At 45.4% G+C, this 23568-nt stretch overlaps 1 protein-coding gene across 1 annotated transcript in view; it reads right to left on the reverse strand.

The window, feature by feature from the left end:
- PDE6D (phosphodiesterase 6D) overlaps positions 1-9183 on the reverse strand; it is a 46803-nt gene extending 37620 nt beyond the window's left edge. The window contains exon 1 of the mRNA XM_084640177.1: positions 8965-9183. Within this exon, the coding sequence (XP_084496303.1) occupies positions 8965-9014 (50 nt within the window). The 5' untranslated portion in view covers positions 9015-9183. The remainder of the gene's footprint in view (positions 1-8964) is intronic.
- Positions 9184-23568: the final 14385 nt, after the last annotated feature.

The raw sequence follows: 23568 nt of genomic DNA on the forward strand, positions 1-23568 counted from the left end.
TGGCCTAGATCACCAGGTTATCCAGGCATTTACTACATAAATTAGTCTTGTAAGGAGGATTTACTCAGACTTCCTAAAGCCTTTCTCTACACTTACTTACACATACTACAGGTATTTAATAAGAGAGTTTTGCTACACCATCTGAGGTACTAAAAACATAAGTAGGATAAGATGAAGTTTAATCGTTTACTCATTCAGTCAGACAAGTAACTTGCATGCAACTATAAAATGTTACAGGCTCCTGTTTTTTACAAGTTTGCAGCATCAGAGATTATCAAGTTTACAAAAGATCTCCGCTCCGCTAGATGCGACTCACTATATCAATATAGAAGTGTATGTACACAGAAATAATGCTGCTAATCTGTTAGTATATGGGAAAAGGAGTGTTTAATGCCAACAGGAACTGACTTTCTACTTCAGTGATACCTTCTAGTAAGGCCAACACTTGGCAAATTAACAATAAAATAATTTGTATTTGAAAACATAAAATTAGATTCCCTAAAGTAGACATAGTAGTTATTTTTCAAACACACATCTCCTAGGAAAACAAAACAGCAGTTCATTAAAACAACAAGCAAAACCTCAGCCTTATCTTACAATGTTTGAATTAGCAGTCCACAATTGTTTTATGACAAGTGGCAGTCTCTCCATAGTTAAGGATGCAACCAGGTTCCTTTATTTTACTATTGTATTACCATAGTACCTAGGAGTCCTACTCATGGACCAGGGCCCCACTATGCTAAGCTCTATACAAAAACAGGATAAAAAGATGGTCCCTACCATAAATCCCTCACCTAGTTCTCTATACATTTTTCCTTTTTTTTTTTTTTTTTGGCTTTGAAAGCTTATTTAATCTGAAATTTTGAATTTAACCTGAAATCCAGGCTTTTGCAAAGTCTGAAGAAAATTCAGTCTTAGCTTTTAAGTTACAGGTCACTAACTTGAAATTTTAACTAACTCCTCCCATATCCCTCTAGCTCTGAAACAGCTTGTTACTTACCCTTTGTTTCCCATTGAGTTAAGCGTTCTTAATCTCATGCATCAGCTATGTGAAGAAAACTGGCTGTAGTTAAAGTTATGAGCTATTCTGGTCTTAGGCACTTCAGTGGGGGAAGAAACTGGTGTTATGTAGGCTGAGTGCATCTTAAACAATAATTTCTATAGGAGGCAGATAACAGAGCTCTGTTGCAGATGGAAGAATTAGGGTTTCCTGTCTCTGCTTCACATGTTTCCTATTATGGAAAGGTAGTAGCCATTATAGTTACGGTTGCAATCAATTGCTTGTAATGCTCTCCCCACCCACCCACCCCCTCAGAAGCCCCTCAAGTTCCAGTGTTTAGGGTTAGTGCCATTAACCAGATGTTTTCTGAACACCTTAAACAGAGCACTTTGACTTTAAAACAGACTGCTTAAGTTTCAAAAGGAAACTTTACAGTTCATCAAATGAAACTGCATCCCATCAAATTTGAAATAGACCACAACTGGCCCATTCAAGAGACCATTTCCAAGGGGCAGAACAGTAAAAGTTAATGAAATTGCTATTAGATGGACACTAGACAACATTATGACAATTAAACTTTTGGGGGGTGGACACTGTTTCCTCTGAGCTAGCCAGGGCTAACGTTCAAAAGTGAAAGGACACCCTAGAATCTAGTAAAATTGCTGTTCCTGCATTCCTCATCAATATGCCTCTTAATCAATAATTTGCAAAATGTGGACAGGTCTGTTTTCTGTGTGAGCTGAGTAACAGATTATTGACAAACACTGCACAAGAAACTTTATATAAGTCTTCTAGTTCCAGCTCTGCCTAAAGTGGTAGATTTTGTACCTTTTCCATCATAGTGCTTATATAAATGGACTTAAAATTTCTTGGTCAAATCCTGGCCTCTTTGAAATCTACAGGAGTTTTTCCATTGACTTGAATGGAGCAGGATTTGATCCTCTGCATTTATTTAGGCAAAACACAAAGGTGAGCAAGTTATACAAAGTACTTTGAGACTTGCATACCACTTTGTCGTCTGTAAGTGCAAAAAGCAGCACTAGTGTCCAAAAGTTTCACTTGGAATAAATAAGACAGAAGATCTGTAAGTAGGCTGGGAGGTACTGTGGCCCAGTAGGTCAGACATGAGTGGTGGATGCCTGCTACTCAAGATGCACACAGACTACTTCGCTACGGGTTTTACCATTTTTTAAAATCAATGTATGTAGTAGAGTGAGTAACACAGCTTTGGCTATTTATAGAATGTGCTTATCTTGTTGGGATGCATTTAATGGGGTAGAGCACCACAGAAGCCATAATGAGCTTGGCCAGCACCCCTCTCTTTCCTTTAAACTTTAGAAATTTTCTTCACTTATCTACTCAAGGTGTTTTTTACACCACTGGGAACTTCCAGACCACAATCTAACTTTCAAAACTCAGCTAAGGTTGCACTGTCACTTATCTCCACTTACAAAGCACAAGCAAGCACTTAAAGGCAAGCAAACATAGTTAAAGACTTATGAGCCTTTGTCATACACTCAACTAGATGGCATTTCTACGTTTGGGTGTAACAACTTTTGAATACTGCATGAGATTAATTCCAAAACTTCAGGAAACGTTCTAGGCATCAGGGGACAGATCCCTATTAACGTTGGTGAAAATCTGAAAACCAGAAGGGGGAAATAGAGGTCTGTAATTGTCTACAGATCAAAGAGCCATTAACACCTTTTAGCACAACCCCTCCACCTTAGCTCTGCCCATCCTCCCAATACATTTGAACATGCTTACACCTTGAATGACTCTTTTTCCAAGGAAGAAGAAATGATAAGCAAAGGGTCTCTCTGTCTCCACTTCCCCTGACATGGGGTGAAAATAGCGAACAATGATATAGGGGGAACTCTCAGTCTCTGGCATGGGGGAGGAGAGAATGAGCAGGCCTTGATATTGGGAATGGAGGCACACAAAACCCAGGGCATGGGAAAAATGGGGACCCAGGAATAGGGAGAAGGGGAACACATAGGGGAGTATGGAGGACAGCGCCCCCAAGCATGTGGTGGAGGGAAGAATGGGGAGAGGGGGCATGCAAAGGCCTTGCATGAGGCAGGGATTACGGGGTTTGCATGGAGTCCCTGAAATCAAATGAAATAAAACAAGCATTGGTTCCATAAGGCTTGTGGAGTGCCTGTCTACCCCCTAACATACTGAACAGCCTCAAATGCAAACCCACATACGTAACTTTACCCTAACCTGATAACTGTTTGTTAGCACTTACCACAAGTAAATTTTTAAAAAGTACTGCTATACGTGGACAAAGTAAGGTTTAGAGTATCTTTGGCAGTATTTGCTTGCTATTAAGTGTCTTGGGTAGTTACATTTAGGAACCTTAACTAGGCCATGAAACAAAGGTAGGGTTTTTACTGTTTTGGATTAAGACGTTACTAAGAGCAGCTTCTGAGAAGCTGAACTGTGGTCCCTTAAGACAGTGGTTACCAAACTCCTTACCAAGATGACCCACCCAACTGCATTTTGTCTGTCTTTGTGGGGGGAACTGTGATGAGGTGCCTGCCCCACACTGGGCTTTAAGGGGTTAATAGAGCCCTTGGGAGGCTGTGCAGGAGACAGCCAATCAGGGCTGGGCTGGCCCATATAAGAAGGGCTGCAGAGCAGCTTCAGTCACTCCCTGGAGCTTGAGGACTAGCTATCTTGTAGGCTGAAGACAGCAAGCATCCTTGAGAGAATAGTGCTGTAGACAGAGATCTGGGAAGTTAAAGGCAGCTCCTGGTAGGCTGCAGGGATCTGTAGGCTGAGGCTTTGAGGCAAGGGCAAAGAGGGTGCTAGGGTCACAAGGAAGTGGCCTGGGGTGACCTACAGAGGAGTCGGAGGGGATGCAGCAAGTGGTAGCCATCTACAAGGTCCCTGGGCTGGGACCTGGAGTAGTGGGTGGGCCCATGTGTCCCCCACCCCTACTAGCGCCTGAGGAAGTGGCTTGACTAAGACACTGTGACATTCCCTGGAAGGGGGGACCACAGAGTGTGGCACAGCTGGAGGGCTGTCACTGAAGAGGATGCTGTGGTCCTGGGAGTGATGTGGGTCCCAGAGCAGAAGTGATGGCAATGAAGCACCACCAGAAGAGGGCACACTGGTGAGAAGAGCTAATTCCCATGACCGCTGGCAGACGGCACCAGAGTGGTGAGCTCTACCCAGTCACAGAGACCTACCACTACCTCATCTCCCCACCCAACCCCTTGCTCTTGCTTTCCAGCCCTGCCCCCTCCTACAGTCCTAGCTGGCTCCCCTCTCTCCAGGGCCAGGCCACAATCTCTACCAGGTTGCTGACTGCTCTCTGGCTCCAGCTACTTCCTCTGTTTGCTTCTGGTACTGCCTATCTTTCCCTGCTCTCTTTTTCCTTGGGAAGCAGGCAGTGGCAAGGGGAGCAGGATCTGGACAGCAGTAGCAATCTGAAGGCAGAAGCAGCCTGTCCCCATCCCCTATGTGCCCCAGAAGCACTTCCTCTGCCGCTGCTGCCTGGATCCTGCATGCTGCTGCCCAGGAGAAGTGAGAGCATAGGCAGGAGGTAGGTAGCTCACCTGGCGAATGTGGGACCCATTAGTGGGCTGGGATCCACCATTTGAGAAATGCTGCCTTAAGAGTCAAACATATATCATCCAATACAACCTATGACCAAACGTAACTGATTAACAATACAGATGCTGCCACTAAATGGAAGGATAAACAAAAATAGGTCTACTGCACTTAAACAGAATTTGGTTATAATCTACCTGTTCTTAATTTTCCCATTCAATTCTTTATTACTTGGGTATTTTACATTCTACAGAAGAGATGTAGAGGGAACCCAACAGAGAGATTCCAAATTACCAAGGGGTTTGATGAAAGCCAATTTAAAGAAACTGTTCCATCACCAGGACATAAGTCACAGAAAACAGAGGCTTGCTTCAGCTCTCTATTCTTGTATGGGAAAGGCTGCTAAATAAAGACATTGAAATTAAGGGTATAAACCAGTTCCAAAGATAAAATGGCAGAACAAATATTGTAGGCTATTCTGTGACAAAGGTAAATGAGGTTCAGATAACCATTAAGGGGGCACTCAAGTTGGCCCATAAGGTGCTTTCCTCTCCAGAAATCCTAGTGCCTTCAGAATCTGTTCTGTAGCTTGATGATATTAGGCACTGATCCTGCAAATACTTAAGCACAGTCTTAACTTTATGCACGTGAGTCAATGTAACTACTTCTGCATACACACTTGCAGAACTGGGGTCTTGGCTAGTATTACCAAAAGGAATATATCCTCAGTTAAGTGTAGAACTAACGTCCTGTTTAGAGTGAGGCAACTAAACTGCTTTCCAAAGCAAGGACTAGCTTGTAGACACACTTTATAAAGCATAAAAGGATTGCTGCCTACAGAAAAGTGCCTTCAAAGAATTTATAAACAGACTAAGCTGTTAAGTGGACTAGTTTAATTTACAAGAGAGACAATAAGCTATCAAATTGCTTGCTGGTTCTAGCTTTTCCATCTGTTCCTAGATACCAAACCCACAAGTTATACATGTCATACCCAGATAATGTGGATTGGTGCCATATAAATACCTAAGACACAAAGGTGAGATTACCCATGTCTACCCTAAATTTACCTGAAAGCCTTAAATACTCAATGTTTGTTTTGTTTTGGCTTTTTAAAGGGCAAACATAGGCCTGCAAGAGACTGGAGCAGATGCTTCTGTCTTGAGTTTTTGTGGACTCGACCCACAGCATGTTTCTGTGCTACCGTCATACAGGAAGGAAATCATGCCTCAGCCATGTGAGTCAGGGTAGATTTCTACAACAATTTAACTTCCACAGAATCCTATTATAATCAGTTCGAAAACTTGCCTTTGGCTTTTCTCAAGAACCACAGGTAAACAATATCTGAGGAAACTAACTATCCAGGGTGAACTAGACTTCTCGTAAACATGTCTGTGCTATGTTACAGTAAGCAATAATTTAACAAGCCTGCTTTACCAATGAAATTCTCTACCCTATAAACTCATCTCATGACACAGGCCTCTTCATGCCAGTTTCCTTAAGACATGAATATTCTCGTTATCTTCAAGCTAGACTTGCTTTTGGCATGTGAAACAAGTCCTTTAATGTTCCATTAAGTTGAAGGAATTGAACATTTCCCTCCCCAATGCCAATAGGGGAGATGCTGCCATCTCTCCTAGCACACAAACTTTCAGGACTCCCTCTTTCTATTAAGGAAACTAGCTTCCCATAAAGAGCTTCAGCATCAGCAACAACTTAATATTTCTTTTAAATGTTTTCTAGAATATGTGACCACTTTTTAAAGAGGAAATCCTAAATTTTAGCTGATCAAATGTTTTATTTGGCTACTCTACAGAACGTCACCACACTCTGTGCATGAGTAGCTTCCTGTGTGAAGGATGCAATGCCTCAATGTTTTCCTCAGGCATGATGAATGTCTGTTCATCCACATGCATTTTTTATTGATGACTCGTCAAGACAGTTCTTCAATTAATGATTTAAAAGAATTGCTTTAACTCTCCCTTTTTATAAAAAGTTCCACTTCTGAAATCTTTGCAGAAGGTCCTCCTTTTTCCTCAGGCCTAATGGACTATTCCCTGCTAGCTAGCTATTAGGTCAGACAGCAGCCTTTCAAATGAAGAATAGATAGAGCTTCTTTACGTACCTGAATGCTGTTTTCTAATGTGCCAAAAAGATCACTTTCCATGTGATACTTGCTATTTGTCTATTCATCCATCAGGGCTGAACTTCTATAATGCTCTGAGATCCTGTCACTTCCAGGGAGCAAACAAAAATTGAATTTGTGTTGCTCCCACATGACCGCGCTGAGCACCATCATTAGTCTACCAGGCTGGGCCATAATCTATGTTAAAAATAATTACATTAGTCCTACACTGTCTATTGGAGACAGACTATATAATTTTACATTTGCAGATGCAGTGGTAGTGTAGCAAGTGTCAGTCCCAGGACATTAGAGAGAAGGTAGGTGGAGTAGTATTTTATTGGACCAACTTCTGTTGGGGAGAGAAAAGTTGGTCCAATAAAAGATATTACCTCGCCCACCTTGCCTCTTACATTTGCATGACATCTTCCCTTCCTAAAACTGAAAAAAGCTTGTTACTATTTTAATCAACTCTATACAGAGATTATTTAATCCATCACTGACATACAGCTGCTTAAGTTTCCTAGCCTGCAGAACCTGGAGGGCCAAATAAAAACTGGAGGCTAGAGTTATGCCCAGGGCACTTCTTAGGTCTCCAGCTAATGGGAAATAACCAAGAGTCTAACTTATTAACTTGAACTTGTCAAAAGTTTAATCTTCTCTAATAGCCTGAACTTCTCAGCCTTCTGTTAACGATCTTCTTGACAACTGAAACATCACAGCTGCATATACAAGGAAGAACTTCCAATGCTGCTACTCTGGAAAGAATTTTTTAAAAAGCCTGACTGGGCATACGGAATCACTACTTAGAAGAGGGGGAAAAGTACTATAGTTCCCCAGGGAGAAACATCTGCTTGCACTCTGATGGTAGCTATTTGACTGACTAAATCCCACATACAGCAGCTCAGAACATTATGCCACAGCTGAGAGAGATTATACACAAATTGATGCAGCAAAAGTCTGAACAAGCGAAGTGTCCAAATATACTACAGTATCACAAGGTGCTTCTTCTGCTTTTGCGCTCTTGAATTTGAGCAGTAACTAGGGTTTCCCCTAGTGCCCAAAGGTGGGACAAGACCAGCCCACTTCCACTTTACATTAATTATACTAAAAAATGAAAGGTTGGTGTTTTTTAAATAAACTTACCCTATTTCTCCTACTCCTTTCACACACATGCACTCCCCTTTTGATGGAATCTGTCCACCCTTTTACTAAAATACGGGGTAGGTGAGGAATCCAGAATCTCATTTCTCCTTCTTGCCCAGGTTTACTCTACAATGTGTTCATAGTTAGATAGCGCAAAGTCAAATTTTAAGATGATCTTCAGTGAGTCCCACAGAAGGGCAACATATACCATATTAGTGATTACACACAACTAGCCCCCTAGAAATAGCAAGACATCCCCTATCCCGCTACCAGTTAGGCAAGAGAAAAGAAGGGAGCTTTTTGGTCAATAAAAGGAATAAGGCACTTATCTAAATTGCTTTTGGACTTTGAAATTAGAGGTTTTCTTTCCAAGCAGACATGGATCCTTAAGTGGCAGCAGCTATTTAGAACTTGAGGCTGGGAAAGAAAGGCTATGACCGAGTGAAATGACCGTTAAGAGGAAGCGATCACCCTATTCCCGAGACTCTGCCCGCATGAATACACCAGCCTACACTTCTTTTCCTCTTCCACGGTCTGCTTTCACAGCAAGAGCCAACAACCAAATCACAGCGCTGAAGCACCGCAAGCCCCCCCCGGTAGCAACTGCTCCCTTTCAGCCCAGCAGCAGCAGCCGCCCCGTGGACCGCTCCATGCAGCTACTCAACTCGCCAGGGAAACGCTGGGGCAGGGGGAGCGTGACAAGGGGACCTGAGGGCATCGCCGCGACGCCTGACAAGCGGCAGCGAGCAGCGGCTCTCGGAGAAAGCCCGAAGCTCCCGCCCTCCAGGGCAACACCAACGGCACGAGCCAGCAAAGCGCAAGGACCAAGGCGGGGCAGAGCCCGGGGCGGGGGCGCGCACACCCCTGAGCCCTGCGATGGCTCCCGGGGGCTTCCCCCACCCCACCCCACAGCCGGCCGGGGCCCCGCGGGGTGGCAGGGCAGCCGGATCCGCCACCCGCTCCTCGGCCCTTCCCGAGCGCTGCAGCGGGCGGGGGGGGGGGGGCGGGCAGGGTGCCAGCCCGGGCGAGGGGCGCTCAGCGCGCGGTGACAGACCCTAGGGGCCCTCCCGCTCCCCCCCCCCCCGCGCGAGGGGCCCCCGGAACCGGCCCCCAGCCCAGGCCCGTCCCCGGCGGATACAGCTTGAATCCCCTCAGAATCTCCTTGGCCCGCTCGTCCTTGGCCGACATGGTCCCGCTGCGGCTCCGCTCCGCGCCCCGGAGCCGGGGGGGGGGGGCTGGGCTCGCTCACGGGGCTCGCCGGGACAGCGACCGCGGAGGAGGAGACAGCGGCGCCCGGGACGCTGCGCCCGCCACTGTCCGGCGCAACCAACCCGAGCGGACCGGAGCCGCCCGGCCCGTGGGAGCGCCGGCCAATCGCCGCGCCCCGCGCCACCTCCGACCCGCCTCCTCTCTTCGGATCGACAGCGTCTGCAGCCAATCAGACAGCGCTCTCCATGGCACCCAGCAAGAGAGGCTGCGCGGCGGTCGCTAAGGCGTACGCCCCAGCAAACTGACGTCGCCGAGGGACTGGGAGGCCAGGCCGGGAGTGGAGCTGCAGGTGCGGGCATCGGCCACAAGGGGCGCTGCCGGGCAACTCCCCATGCGCCGCTGAGGCTGCTTCACTGCGTCCCCTGGCGGCTGCAGCGTTGGCCGCAGGATCAGTGGTGGGGTCTGACTTCCAGCCCTGGCGCCAGGCACACACGGGCAAGCCCCATCCCCGCAGCCATGGGGGTAATATAGCTGGCTGTGACCCCCCCCCAGCACCCTGCACTCCTTACCCTGGGCCCCTTGCTGCAATGGCCCAGCGCCTCCCACCTGCACGCTCCAACCTAGGCATGCTCCAGCCAAGGGCTGGCCATCCCCCACCCCGACACGAGCCAGAGGGCAACTCCCTGAGAGCCTGCACCCCATAATGTTCCCTACAGGGGTGCTGGCAGCCCCTGCACAGTCAGGCCCTGTGCCCGGGGATGGACATGCCTCTGACTGCTCCCTTGCTGCTACGCTACATGGGGATGGCCAGACTGCATCCAGCTAGTCCAGTAGCCTGTCACCAATAGTGGCCAGTATCAGATGCCTCAAAGAAAGGTAGCAGAATCCATGAGCGGGTAGCTTAGCATAACCTGCCTCCAGGGAAAGGTTTGTTCTAACCACCACGAGCTGAGAAATTGGATCATGGAAGCCTGAGTGTTTATAGTTCTCCCAAACCTGTATCAGCTCAGGAAAAGGACTTGGGTGTCGTTTGCAGATCAGCGAGGACCGCTGTGCAATATGCAGCTGGCGTCAGAAAAACAAACAAGATGTTAGGATACAAAAGGAATGGGATGGAGAATAATATGGAAAATATGCAGAAGCTGTTATATAGATCAGTGGGGCAGCCTCAGCGGGGTACTGTGTGCAGTACTGGTCACCCCATCTCCAAAAAGATTTTGGAGGATCAGAAGGGTTCAGAGAAAGAAAGTGAAAATGATCAAGGGTCTGGGAAAATTCTCATCTGAAGAGAGGTTGAAAAATCTGAGATTGTTTACCATAAGAGGGATTCATGACAACAGTATATAAAATTATGACTGGTTAAGAGATGGTGGATTGGGAGCAAATTCAAAACAAAATAATACTTCTCCATTCAATGCATAATTAGACTGCGGAATTCACTGCTACATGATGTTGTTGAAGCTTAGTAAGATTCAAAGAGGGACTGGATACTTACATGGATAACAAGAATAGCCCGAGTTATAATTGTTAATGCAAACAAAGAATTTTGGAATGGCTAAAATCTTCATTTTTCAGGGCCTAAACCAATCTCTAGTAGAGATTAGGATGAAATTTTCCTGAGGTCAAACTCTCCCTTATCTGCCTACTGTGCGGTTCTTGCAATCTTCCTTTGAAGCACCTAGTGCTGGCCACTGTCAGAGACAAGCTAGAGGACTAGGTGGACCGTGGGTCTGATCCAGTCTGGCAATTTTTAAATTTTTTTTTTTTGCGTTTTCATTTATAACATTGGATATTCTTGTTATCTATGTACATGTCTAATCCTGTTTTGAATCCTAATAAGCCTTTATCCTCAATAATGTCTTGTGACAATGAGTTGCACTGGCTAATTGTGCATTGTGCGGAAAATGTATTTCCTTTTATCAGTTCTGAATTTGCCACCTTTCAATTTTTGCAATGATTATCCCCTTATTCTTGTATGTGAGAGAGGATGAAGAGAAAAAGGTCATGACGTAGAGTCCCACATCTCCTATGTAGCCAGTGTGAGTGCTCAGATGTAATATGCTGTGACATTGGTCCCTCACCATCCAGTTCCCTACTGGGAGACTTTCCCAGCTGCTCTGACTCCACTCAAATCCACTGATGACTGTTATAATTTCTCCTCATAACATGTGCAGCCCTTAGGCCAGATTCATCCTTTGGATAGCTGGGATTGAACTCAAGTGATGAATTTGGTCTCTGGTGTTGTGGGCCTAGCTTGCTTTCTGCAAGGTGTGGTCCTAGCTGGCTTAGTTTGTGCATGCAGGTTAACTTCTGTGCTGCATGTACCCTGGCTAGGCTTGAAAGGGCCAGCAGGGCAGGAAAAGTTTTAAATTAACAATTCATTTGCTCTGGAACAAAAGCAGCCTGGTCTGCACTAGAGAAATTTGGCCTCTGTGTTTGTATAATAAAGTAGATTCTGGTGAAAAGTCTCTGTGTAATTTGCACATTCCATGAGCCAGACTGGTTTTTAAGTACAAAAATTAACTCTTCTAATTAGCACCCTCAATATAACATAGAAATCATTAATAAATCACAAGAAAAGTAAATTCATCAGAGGACTGAAAGCAGAATCCAGCCCTTGTCAAAGTGCCGGATAACAGCAATGGCTAGTAATCACTGACCCACAGCTCTGCTCCACATCCACATCCACCCACATCCACAGCTCTGCTCTCTATAAGATCATTCCTCATCCAAATGAAAAGAATGGGATCATTAATAAAGGTCATATTTAATACATAAGGACAAGCCCACCATCAGCACAAAGGTGACCAGATGTCCCAATTTTATAGGGACAGTCCTGATATTTGGGGTTTTGTCTTATATAGGCGCCTATTATCCCCCACCCCCATCCTGATTTTTCACACTTCCTGTCTGGTCACCCTAGCACAACCCATAAACCTAGGTTAGATATTAAGAAAAATTTTCTAACTATAATGGTAGTTAAGCTCTGGAATAGGCTTCCAAGGAGGTTCTGGAGTCCCCATCACTGGAAACTTTTAAGAACAAGTTGGACAAACACCTATCAGGGATGGTCTAGGTTTACTTGGTCCTTCCACAGCCCAGGGGGCTGGACTGGATGACTTCTCAGGGTCCCTTCCAGTCCTACATTTCTATGAGTTTATGATAAACAATCTTAATAATAAAAATATATAACATTTATTTCACCAATATGTATGATGCATGCCCAATTCTACACCATGGGTTTGAAAGTGTGTGAACAGACCATTTTGAATCTGGGCAACAAGCCAAGTGCACGTTGTGCTAATATACATATTTTTGTTGAGCTTTTATTAAATTTTAGGTAGCATATAAGTATACAATCAATCCAAGGAAGAGGGGATGCAGCTTGCCAGAAGGAAAGAACTGATAGTGAGAAAAGAAGAGAAGGGAAGAAAGGCAAAAGTGAAGGAGAAGATGAATGGTCCAGCCCATGTGTGTTCAGTGAATGAAGATCATGTCAAGTGGAAGAGCGATACAGAGGTTTACAGTGTACAACAATGAATTATAAATGTCAAGGGATAATACCATGGCCTTGATTCTTGGCTGCATTCAGGCTCTTGTGAGATACAGTGACCATAAAACAGCTGGATCCCCACAGCTGGGATTCCTCTAGGGTAGGGGAGATTCCCCAAGCTTTATAAGGCTGGCAGAGTGACTCTGTGCTTCTCACCCTTACAACACTGGCATAGGGATGTGCTGGGGGGAGACCTAGGGGAAAGAAAGGGCATATTGGGAGCAGGAGGAGTAGGACCAGAGCTCAGAATTGGGGCCCATATATTTTCCAGCCAAATCCCAAAGTTCACAGGTCGAGTCCTTTATGTGCAGGGATGCTGAGGCTGTCCTAGCCTTTTAGCCACAATGGAAGCACAAAAGAATCATTGTCTTTGACAGTGAAGTCTAGAGACCTTGAGGTCACTTCTGGCATAAAGAACTGTGGCATGCATGGAGCCATCACTTGGAGAATGAGAGATGTCCTGCGGCACCTCTCCTCTCAAAATCCCTTGGTTGCACTAGCATAAATAACAGCATTGGGTGCAACAGCTTGTCTGTCCAGCTGCATATAGGTTGTTGGAAGCCCCACTGTCTTCTCAATCTACTTTGCATTGAAAGACTTCATCTTTGCTTTTGCGAATATTAAGCAAAATACAGCAGGCACATATTATTGCTACACAGCCACCTTTATGGCAGGTCAGCAGAGGGTTCCAGCTTCCTTTCAGTCTCCCAAAAGCACCCTCTACCGCAATCCTGCATCTCTTGAGGGTATAGCTGAATTGGTGTTTCTCCAGGTTTGTGTAATCAGGGAATGGTTACATGAGTTATGGGAAAAGTGGGTGTGCAGGGGGTCACCCAGCAACGCAGTGGAGATGGAGACACCATTAATGGCCATTTTGTTTGGTAGAAAAAGAGCCCCCCCCCCCAGTGACTGCTCTTGGAAGGTCCAGAGTTCTGGTAAATACTTGGCTGGGGCACTCTATATGGATAGCTAGGGACTTGCTTCACTACTGAGTAATACATCTTTCTGTAAATGAATTGCTGGGCTTGCCGGAGTGTGAACAGAGAATGGGCACATGAGTTCCATTGAAACCTGCTGGAATCTCAATTGTCTAATCACTCAATTATCTCTGGCACATTAGTACTGATTGGAGTAAAACCACCCCTGACTCCTCCTCAACATCAACATCCACCATGTGCTTCCCAAACGCAGACTGACACCAAAGTAACCAGAAATTACTTGGGGTAGCCAGCTTCCACTGGGCAATTGCTATTCTCTGTTCTATGGTGATTGGAGCTCTTATGATCCTGGCTTAGTGCTGCCAGTGTTGGGGCTAGCCTGGCACAACAGAAAAGCCTCTTTCCTCCTTCTGAAGTAATACTGTCTTTGCTGCTCATCCCAACTGCGAAGAGCCACTCAGTTCCACTAGTGTCTGGTCACTGTCTTCACCCAAAAGTGCTGTACCATGGGTAGAAAATGATCTGCAAATACTACATAAATCTGACAGGTTTCAGAGTAACAGCCGTGTTAGTCTGTATTCGCAAAAAGAAAAGGAGTACTTGTGGCACCTTAGAGACTAACCAATTTATCTGAGCATGAGCTTTCGTGAGCTACAGCTCACTTCATCGGATGCGTACCGTGGAAACTGCAGCAGACTTTATATATACTTTATAAACTGCTGCAGTTTCCACGGTACGCATCCGATGAAGTGAGCTGTAGCTCACAAAAGCTCATGCTCAAATAAATTGGTTAGTCTCTAAGATGCCACAAGTACTCCTTTTCTTTTTACATAGATCTGGCTACTCCAGGACGGGTGGATGGATGACCATTGTCATGACAAGTGTGAGGGCCCTAGTCAGGGTCTCTGGATCTCCCCAAATAATGCTGGAGCACCCTCAAGTGCCTCACCTCGTCTGCCTCAGCCACCTCTTGACTGCTCTTTGAAAGCGCCATCAGAAACCTTTCTTTCCACACAAGAAGTGAGAGCTGTGTGTCCTACCTGGCCACCATTTTTTTAAAAAAGGCTTGGAATTGAGGTTCATCCCTGGAAAATTATGGAAGCTTCCCAAGAAATTTTGGGAGTCTGACCTCTTTCTCCACAATGCTATGAGGCTCCCAGAAGGCCATTAAAAATCTTCCATAAGGCACTGTGTCAGGGAGGAATGCTGGGAACTGTGGGATGAGTACCCTGAAAGTAGAGCCCTGCAGTGGGACTGGAATCCCGCAGGTCCCACAGGACCCACTGCCATAAAAGCAGGAATGGGTAAAATGTACTTTATAGCAGGAGGGATTGGGTAGGCAAAGAAAACAGACTTCGGGAAAACCCTAAGTCTCTCGTCTGTTTGTCATGAATAGAATTTCAGCAATGTAAAACAAGTTTGTCTTTTTTTTTTAAATAAGCTTTTATACTTAAATTTAAGTGAGGGATAGAAAGAGATTTGATGTCTATTATAACAAGAGTTAAAGTATTTTTACAAGGTTTAAGCAAGATTTGTTTTATTCTTTTAGTGGTAAAAATTGTGTCTGAATTCTGTTCATACATTTTTGTGGTGGGAGGGGTTAGTAGCATGTGAGAATCTGTCTCTCGCGGGATTTGTGGGATCTACGGTTTTTGCAGGTGAGAGCGGGATACAAATGCAAGAAACAATGCAGGAGTGGGAGCGGGTATTGTGGGGTGGGATGGGAGCAGGATTAAAAAAAATAGTCCCATGCACGGCTCTACCTCAGAGCAGTGCAAGTGTGGACATAGAACAAAACTGCAACCGAAACAGCACAATTAGTGTGGCCACAATGCACCATTAGTACTTCCCTGATGCTATCTGCCTGGTTCAATTACCAACCATTCTGTTCTTTAGAGCAGACACAGTCCAAGGCCCCAACTAGACTACAGAAATAACCATGTTGAAACAATTGCAAAAACAGTTGGCCCCAGCATGACACGACAATTTTTTTTCTTGCCTTTATGGACTATAAAAACTTGTTACAGCCATGTTAGGGAATCACGTTTTCACCCTCATGGATTTACAAAGCCTAAACCATGACTCCATATTATTATTTATTATTTGGATGATCGTAGTGGCCCACTATATTCTAGACCCTATCCACACATTTAATACGTCACAGGTTCTTCCCCAAGAGCTCTCAATCTCAGAAGTTGAGCAATTTACAAAAGGTGGAGGGAAATAGGTCTTAAGGAGGAAAAGGGACCAGCTCAATAAGTGTGTTCCATGTATAAAGGGGAAGCAGGGAATAAGAGGCAAAGATGGTGGCAGGAGAAGCATACAAATGAGGGACTGAAGCTGGGTTCATTGGCTTAGCAGACAGGATACGGGCATGACACAACCAGAGACAAGGGCAGATGAGCAGCGAAAGGCAGTGTGGTGAAGATCCTTGAATGTGAGGCCTAGAAGCTTGAACTTGATGCAGTGGAAACTGGGCAGCCAGTAGAGAGGTTCAAAGAGAAGCGTGTCTTGTCATTGATTTTAATAGGCTTTAGATCAGGCCCTCACACAGTTTGGTGCGATGGCTCCACGACCTGGTTAACGGGCTGCTGACTGAGCAACTGTCCAACTGCCATACACGTTCTAGAACTTTTCCCCCAGGTCTCTGTGGCCCCATTGCCCAACTGACTGGTGACATTACTACAGATTTACAAACAGGCTCTTTGCCAGGCATTGATGGGAAACAAGGTGAATTATCCACTGTCTAAAGAGGACCCCAGCTGCAGCGCTGCGAGGGGAGGAGATGATGTGAGTTAAAGGATAATGCTGACATTAAAAGATAAATGGATTAAAAGAGTAAACTCGTGATTTGCTTGATGCAGACAGCAGCATGGGCGGAGGCAAAGGGCTGTAATAGCAGAGTCGGTTTAAAAGGGGAAAGAGACAGCTGGACATTTTTGTATATTTTTTTAAAATTGGAGCTTTGCTAAGCTATTTCTCCACATTCAGATTCATCCAGCCACGTTGATTTGAAGCTGGGGCAGGCAATGTCAGGACTCAAGTCCAGTCAAGAGGCCATCCGGACTGATGTGTATAGGGTCAGCTTGGGAGGAAGTGATGCTATCCTATTCAGCCTTTGTCCTAAGGCTCCACCCACAATCCCAGAGTAGGTGCCATGTGTTTACAAAAAATAATCCATGGCAAATAACTAGGAATTAATGTTACCATGTATATTTCCAGCATTAGGTTTCCGAATCAATACCCTTAAGACAAAGAGGGCTGTTCACTCCTCTCCTAGTGCTATTGTTTCAGTCTGTCTGCAGACTCAGTACAGTGAAAAATAAATTGTGTTGTGGGACCTACTTATGATATGGTTAAAAGGTGGCTGTATCTCACGGTGCAGATGAGACATAATCATATTTTCCTTGTGGCCCTACACCATTTGTTACAGCCCTGGCTGGTTCCCCGTTGTGGACAGTCACCAGGCTTCTGTACTGGACCCAACCTTTGGATCTTGTGTGCTTCCAAGCCAATTGGGTCTGAGCAGCATCCATACACTGTCCATAAATCTGGCCTCTCAGGCACACCCCTGAGGTGCAGACTCCCGCTCTGGTACCTCTTCTCTGGGATGTGGGACCCTGTGGTTCAGTTGCCTTAGGCCCCAAAACCAGTGCTGAACCCCCTCCAGTCTCTCCAGTAGTTTATGCTAGCTGTCTCCAGAGCTATGCCCTTGTGGGCACGCCAATTTACAGTTTAACCCTTCAGGGACCACATGACAGCTAAAGCAAGGAACCCCCATGCTTTACAAAGGAACTTCTTAAACATGCACACTTAACTCATAGAAAAGTACAAGCGAGTTACAGACTTATGAAAAACAATAGATATGTACATGTAAGTCCTCCCTCAATTTCCTCATTGCTCCTGAGAACCCTTTGGATCGTGGTCAGTGTCCTTCAGGGGTCCAAACTCCTGCTACCACACATCCTGCTCGGTCTTTTAGTTCTGCAATGGTGCACCCCCGTTTGCTAGACAGTATTTCTTTTTAAAACCAATTTCCAACACTTTGTGCTCCTTCTATCCTACCTTTGGGGTTTTTCCGTTCTCCCACCTTCTGTGAGATTGCTGGCCATTAACAGTCAGTAGCTTGGCTAATAGCCTCCACTGTCCTGCCCAGGAAACACTAGTCAATCGTTGATGGCCCTGTTTCAGTTCCTCAGACATTGTTTTCTGCCATAAAACAGAAGAGACAAGGTGGGTGAAGTAATATCTTTAATTGGACCAAGATATTGCCTCACCCCCCTTCTCTCTCTAAGGTCCTGGGAAGCTACAATACTGCAAACATCAAATGGAAGAATCAATCCACACAGAAAACTATAGGTTTCAGAGTAACAGCCGTGTTAGTCTGTATTCGCAAAAAGAAAAGGAGGACTTGTGGCACCTTAGAGACTAACCAATTTATGCTTATGCTCAAATAAATGGGTTAGTCTCTAAGGTGCCACAAGTCCTCCTTTTCTTTTTACAGAAAACTATAGTTAGACATAGAGTCCATAATATCAAATGGGATTCATATGTAGCATAGACAAGTTCCCCAAACTATCACACCACTGTATTAGGGAACAAACAAAACACAGCTCGGTTCCTCTAAAATGGAATCCCTTGATAAAGTTCATTTTGCAGTGCAGAGACCCTGAGATGGTGCCATGCTGTTTCACATTCCCAAGGTTTTCTTTGCAACTACAAGGGTTAGAAACATCATTTGTTTTTAATGAGACCTCACGTTCTGTGGTGTGCTGGGGCCTCAGAGAATTGCTGGTCTGAGGTGCTACTACGCCCTGGCTCCGTCCTGCTTAGTTTATAAGAACACAGCAAGTAAAACATTCTATGTATTATTTGCAACTCTGTACTGTAAATCCTCACCTGGGGTTTGCTGACTCCCCACATGATTAGTCAGTTTGTTTCATTAGTCCTGCCTTCCCACCATCCACTCCCCATCTCCTCCTACTCCCATCCTGGGACCAGAGCATAAACTCAAACTTGTCAGTCTCCAGTTGTCTACAAAAAAGGGCTTGAGAACAAAAGAGCTGCTTGAGTTGCAAAGAGGAAAGTGTCAGGGGAAGGACAATTGGCTAAAAGCATGATCTTGAAATTCAATTGCTGTCTGGTTCTTGGAAATTTATTCCCAATCCCTCAGGCAGACCAGTGAAATTAAACAGGCTGGTATCACACTTTCCCCTCTTTACTATCACCTAGCTCCACACATTCATTATTGATCCCACTGCTATAACCCTTGTCCACACTTTAGTGATCTGTCATCTTAATTATTGTAACCTTCTCTTCTCTTGCTTCAACATCCTTATTCTGTCCAAAACACTGCTGCTAAAGAACACTCAAATAAGAGGGTGTTTGGGGTCATATAAGCACAGAATTTCACTCATCAGAGATATTCCAAGGCTAAGATATATTAAGTCCTTTGCCTCCCCTCGAGCATCTTTCATCTGAGGATCTCAAAGTGTGTTACAAACATGTATTAGTTAAGCTTTGTAATACCTTTAGGGGCCTTATTTTCCAACCAGAGGGTATGAGTAATTCCCACTGACTTCAGTGAAAATTACTCATTTCCTGAGGTAGGAGACCCAGATTTTTGTGAAGTATGAAATTGTTACTATCTCCATTTTACAGATCAGGAAACAAGCACAGAGAAGTGAAATGACTCTCCTATTGTCACACAGTGAGTCTTTGGCAGATGAGGAAAACAAACCTAGAGTTCAGATTCTCCATCTCTTATTCTGACCATTGTTGTTTCTGCCTCTCCTCCACCATCAACCAGTGCAGTTACTTTAGGAAAAAATAAGGACACAATTTTCAGAAGTTTTCATTAGTTCTGTGTGCCTCAATTTCTGGATGCCCATTTCTGAGATACCTTGGTTTAAAGATAATAAAGCACCTAATTCCCATTTGATTGGGCCCTTGTGTCTGATTTTCATAGGTTCTCAGGATTTCAGTAGAAGTTGTGAGTCCTGAACACCCCTGAACATTAGGCACAATATTCCTCAGGTCTGCCACACAGAAACTGAGGCACACAAAATTAGTGAAAACTGAATATTTAATTTCCCATCACTGTCGTGCCATGATGCAGGAGATGGACTGGATGACTGTCAGTTCTCTTCTAGTACTAATGATTTGGTGAATTAAGGGATGGTGCTAGACTGGTAGCCTAAAAATAGTCCTGTACCAAAATTTTGATTTGACAAGTGCTTTTTCTTTGTACCGTGACTTGGCTCTGCCTGTCTGCTCAACCCTGGACAAGGTTATTGAAAAATGCAAGAATCCTACTCTGGGAGAGTGACAGAGAATATTTCAATGACCTGTCATAAATGCAGAGACAGGCTTGTGTAATATGAAGTCGTGTGCCAGAAAAGATATGCAGCAACTTGAATTTTCATTGGCACGCTGTCCAGCAGAGTAGCTGCTATTTTATCCATCCCACAGTTTGGTTAACTGAGAGATTATCTGAAATGAGAACAGGGTAAGTTTTATAATTTTTAGGGCCCCAAGCTGCCAGAGCAGGGATTGGGCTATGAGTTAACTTCCCTCTGCAATCTTACAGTGCAGAAACTAAACTGGCCCATGCCATGCCAGATCAGTACTTGTCCGTCTAAACATAGGTGCCCAAGTGATTACATGCCTACTACATTGTGCCTAAGGTCAGCCCTGTAACAGGAGATCAATTGTCTAGGTAAATGCCTGTCCCGTTAAAGTACAGTAGTTTGTTGTGAAGTCAACCTCCACTCTCAAATGAAAAATGCTCTGTTAGTCTCTTAGGAGTTGTATATTCTGTAACCCTCATTCATTCTTCCTGAGACAGAGAGAATTGGGTTCTGTGAACTCACCCAATTAAATTCACTGCCAGCCTAAGCAAGCACAACTCCAATAACTTCAAAAGAGTTACACCTGCTTTTGCCAGCAGATAATTTGACTTATAGTTCTCATCCTGCCTGTGAAGGATGAAGATGTCTTGTCTCATTGCAATTCATCCCCTGGCCCCTCCAGTGTTTTTAGCTTTGTGTGACCCACTGTGTTTTCTTTTCCCTCTGACTGTGCAGCAATTAACGAGAGGATGGGAGTGGAGGTTTCAATGCTGCTGTGCAAAGCAGGAGGTCAGGGCTGACTGTCATCATTTGCACCATCCCCTGGCCCTTGTCTCCCGCATTCTTCACAACATGGTGGACTTGTGCAGAACCAAGGACACAGGAGATGATGCAGATGAAGAGTCAGAGCCAGCCTACTTAGGTGTGCAGCAGCCTGAAATAAATGACAGGCCCTGAATCTCTAACATCTGATATAAGGTTATTTCCCTAAAAAGATTTCCATTCAGCTTCTTGTGGGCAGTCAGAAGGCGGCAGGGAAATCTCAGAGATCAATGCAGGTCAAACCCCAGAGGGTTATATCTTCCTCATCCGCTCTGTTTAAGCCAATGCACTCATTGGTATCGGACCCACCACTAACACCTCAATTTCTAACCCACATTGACCTCGGACCTACAAATTGGCCAATAATGGTCAGGTTTCAGACCCGTGGGCCCTACACCTACACTGATCTCTGACCTTAGCCCCAGCTTAGGCTTGCCACCTCTGAGATACAAAAATATAGTATATCCAGAATGATCCTGAGCCCATGACACTGGAGAGCCGGCAGCGCACCCTGAGCACCCTGACAGATGTCTCGGGGTGGTTGCCTCAAAAAAGGGATGATCCTGGGGAAACTTGGGGAGGTTTTACTGGCAATGAGGGGCGATCAACAGGTTATCTCAAGTGCTTATATACAAATGCACAAAGCCTTGGAAACAAGCAGGGAGAACTGGAGGTCCTGGTGATGTCAAGGAACTATGACGTGATCGGAATAACAGAGACTTGGTGGGATAACTCATATGACTGGAGTACTGTCATGGATGGTTATAAACTGTTCAGGAAGGACAGGCAGGGCAGAAAAGGTGGGGGAGTAGCACTGTATGTAAGGGAGCAGTATGACTGCTCAGAGCTCCGGTACGAAACTGCAGAAAAACCTGAGTGTCTCTGGATTAAGTTTAGAAGTGTGAGCAACAAGGGTGATGTCGTGGTGGGAGTCTGCTATAGACCACCAGACCAGGGGGATGAGGTGGATGAGGCTTTCTTCCGGCAGCTCACGGAAGCTACTAGATCGCATGCCCTGATTCTCATGGGTGACTTTAATTTTCCTGATATCTGCTGGGAGAGCAATACAGCGGTGCATAGACAATCCAGGAAGTTTTTGGAAAGCGTAGGGGACAATTTCCTGGCGCAAGTGCTAGAGGAGCCAACTAGGGGGGGCGCTTTTCTTGACCTGCTGCTCACAAACCGGGTAGAATTAGTGGGGGAAGCAAAAGTGGATGGGAATCTGGGAGGCAGTGACCATGAGTTGGTTGAGTTCAGGATCCTGACACAGGGAAGAAAGGTAAGCAGCAGGATACGGACCCTGGACTTCAGGAAAGCAGACTTCGACTCCTTCAGGGAACGGATGGCCAGGATCCCCTGGGGAACTAACTTGAAGGGGAAAGGAGTCCAGGAGAGCTGGCTGTATTTCAAGGAATCCCTGTTGAGGTTACAGGGACAAACCATCCCGATGAGTCGAAAGAATAGTAAATATGGCAGGCGACCAGCTTGGCTTAATGGTGAAATCCTAGCGGATCTTAAACATAAAAAAGAAGCTTACAAGAAGTGGAAGGTTGGACATATGACCAGGGAAGAGTATAAAAATATTGCTCGGGCATGTAGGAATGTTATCAGGAGGGCCAAATCGCACCTGGAGCTGCAGCTAGCCAGAGATGTCAAGAGTAACAAGAAGGGTTTCTTCAGGTATGTTGGCAACAAGAAGAAAGCCAAGGAATGTGTGGGCCCCTTACTGAATGAGGGAGGCAACCTAGTGACAGAGGATGTGGAAAAAGCTAATGTACTCAATGCTTTTTTTGCCTCTGTTTTCACTAACAAGGTCAGCTCCCAGACTGCTGCGCTGGGCATCACAAAATGCGGAAGAGATGGCCAGCTCTCTGTGGAGATAGAGGCGGTTAGGGACTATTTAGAAAATCTGGACGTGCACAAGTCCATGGGGCCGGACGAGTTGCATCCGAGAGTGCTGAACGAATTGGCGGCTGTGATTGCAGAGCCACTGGCCATTATCTTTGAAAACTCGTGGCGAACCGGGGAAGTCCCGGATGACTGGAAAAAGGCTAATGTAGTGCCAATCTTTAAAAAAGGGAAGAAGGAAGATCCTGGGAACTACAGGCCAGTCAGCCTCACCTCAGTCCCTGGAAAAATCATGGAGCAGGTCCTCAAAGAATCAATCCTGAAGCACTTGCATGAGAGGAAAGTGATCAGGAACAGCCAGCATGGATTCACCAAGGGAAGGTCATGCCTGACTAATCTAATCGCCTTTTATGATGAGATTACTGGTTCTGTGGATGAAGGGAAAGCAGTGGATGTATTGTTTCTTGACTTTAGCAAAGCTTTTGACACGGTCTCCCATAGTATTCTTGTCAGCAAGTTAAGGAAGTATGGGCTGGATGAATGCACTATAAGGTGGGTAGAAAGCTGGCTAAATTGTCGGGCTCAACGGGTAGTGATCAATGGCTCCATGTCTAGTTGGCAGCCGGTATCAAGTGGAGTGCCCCAAGGGTCGGTCCTGGGGCCGGTTTTATTCAATATCTTCATAAATGATCTGGAGGATGGTGTGGATTGCACTCTCAGCAAATTTGCGGATGATACTAAACTGGGAGGAGTGGTAGATACGCTGGAGGGGAGGGATAGGATACAGAAGGACCTAGACCAATTGGAAGATTGGGCCAAAAGGAATCTGATGAGGTTCAATAAGGATAAGTGCAGGGTCCTGCACTTAGGACGGAAGAACCCAATGCACAGCTACAGACTAGGGACCGAATGGCTAGGCAGCAGTTCTGCGGAAAAGGACCTAGGGGTGACAGTGGACGAGAAGCTGGATATGAGTCAGCAGTGTGCCCTTGTTGCCAAGAAGGCCAATGGCATTTTGGGAT

Source organism: Lepidochelys olivacea, assembly GCF_965140295.1.
Source record: "Lepidochelys olivacea isolate rLepOli2 genome assembly, chromosome: 9".
Taxonomy (NCBI): Eukaryota; Metazoa; Chordata; order Testudines; family Cheloniidae; genus Lepidochelys; species Lepidochelys olivacea.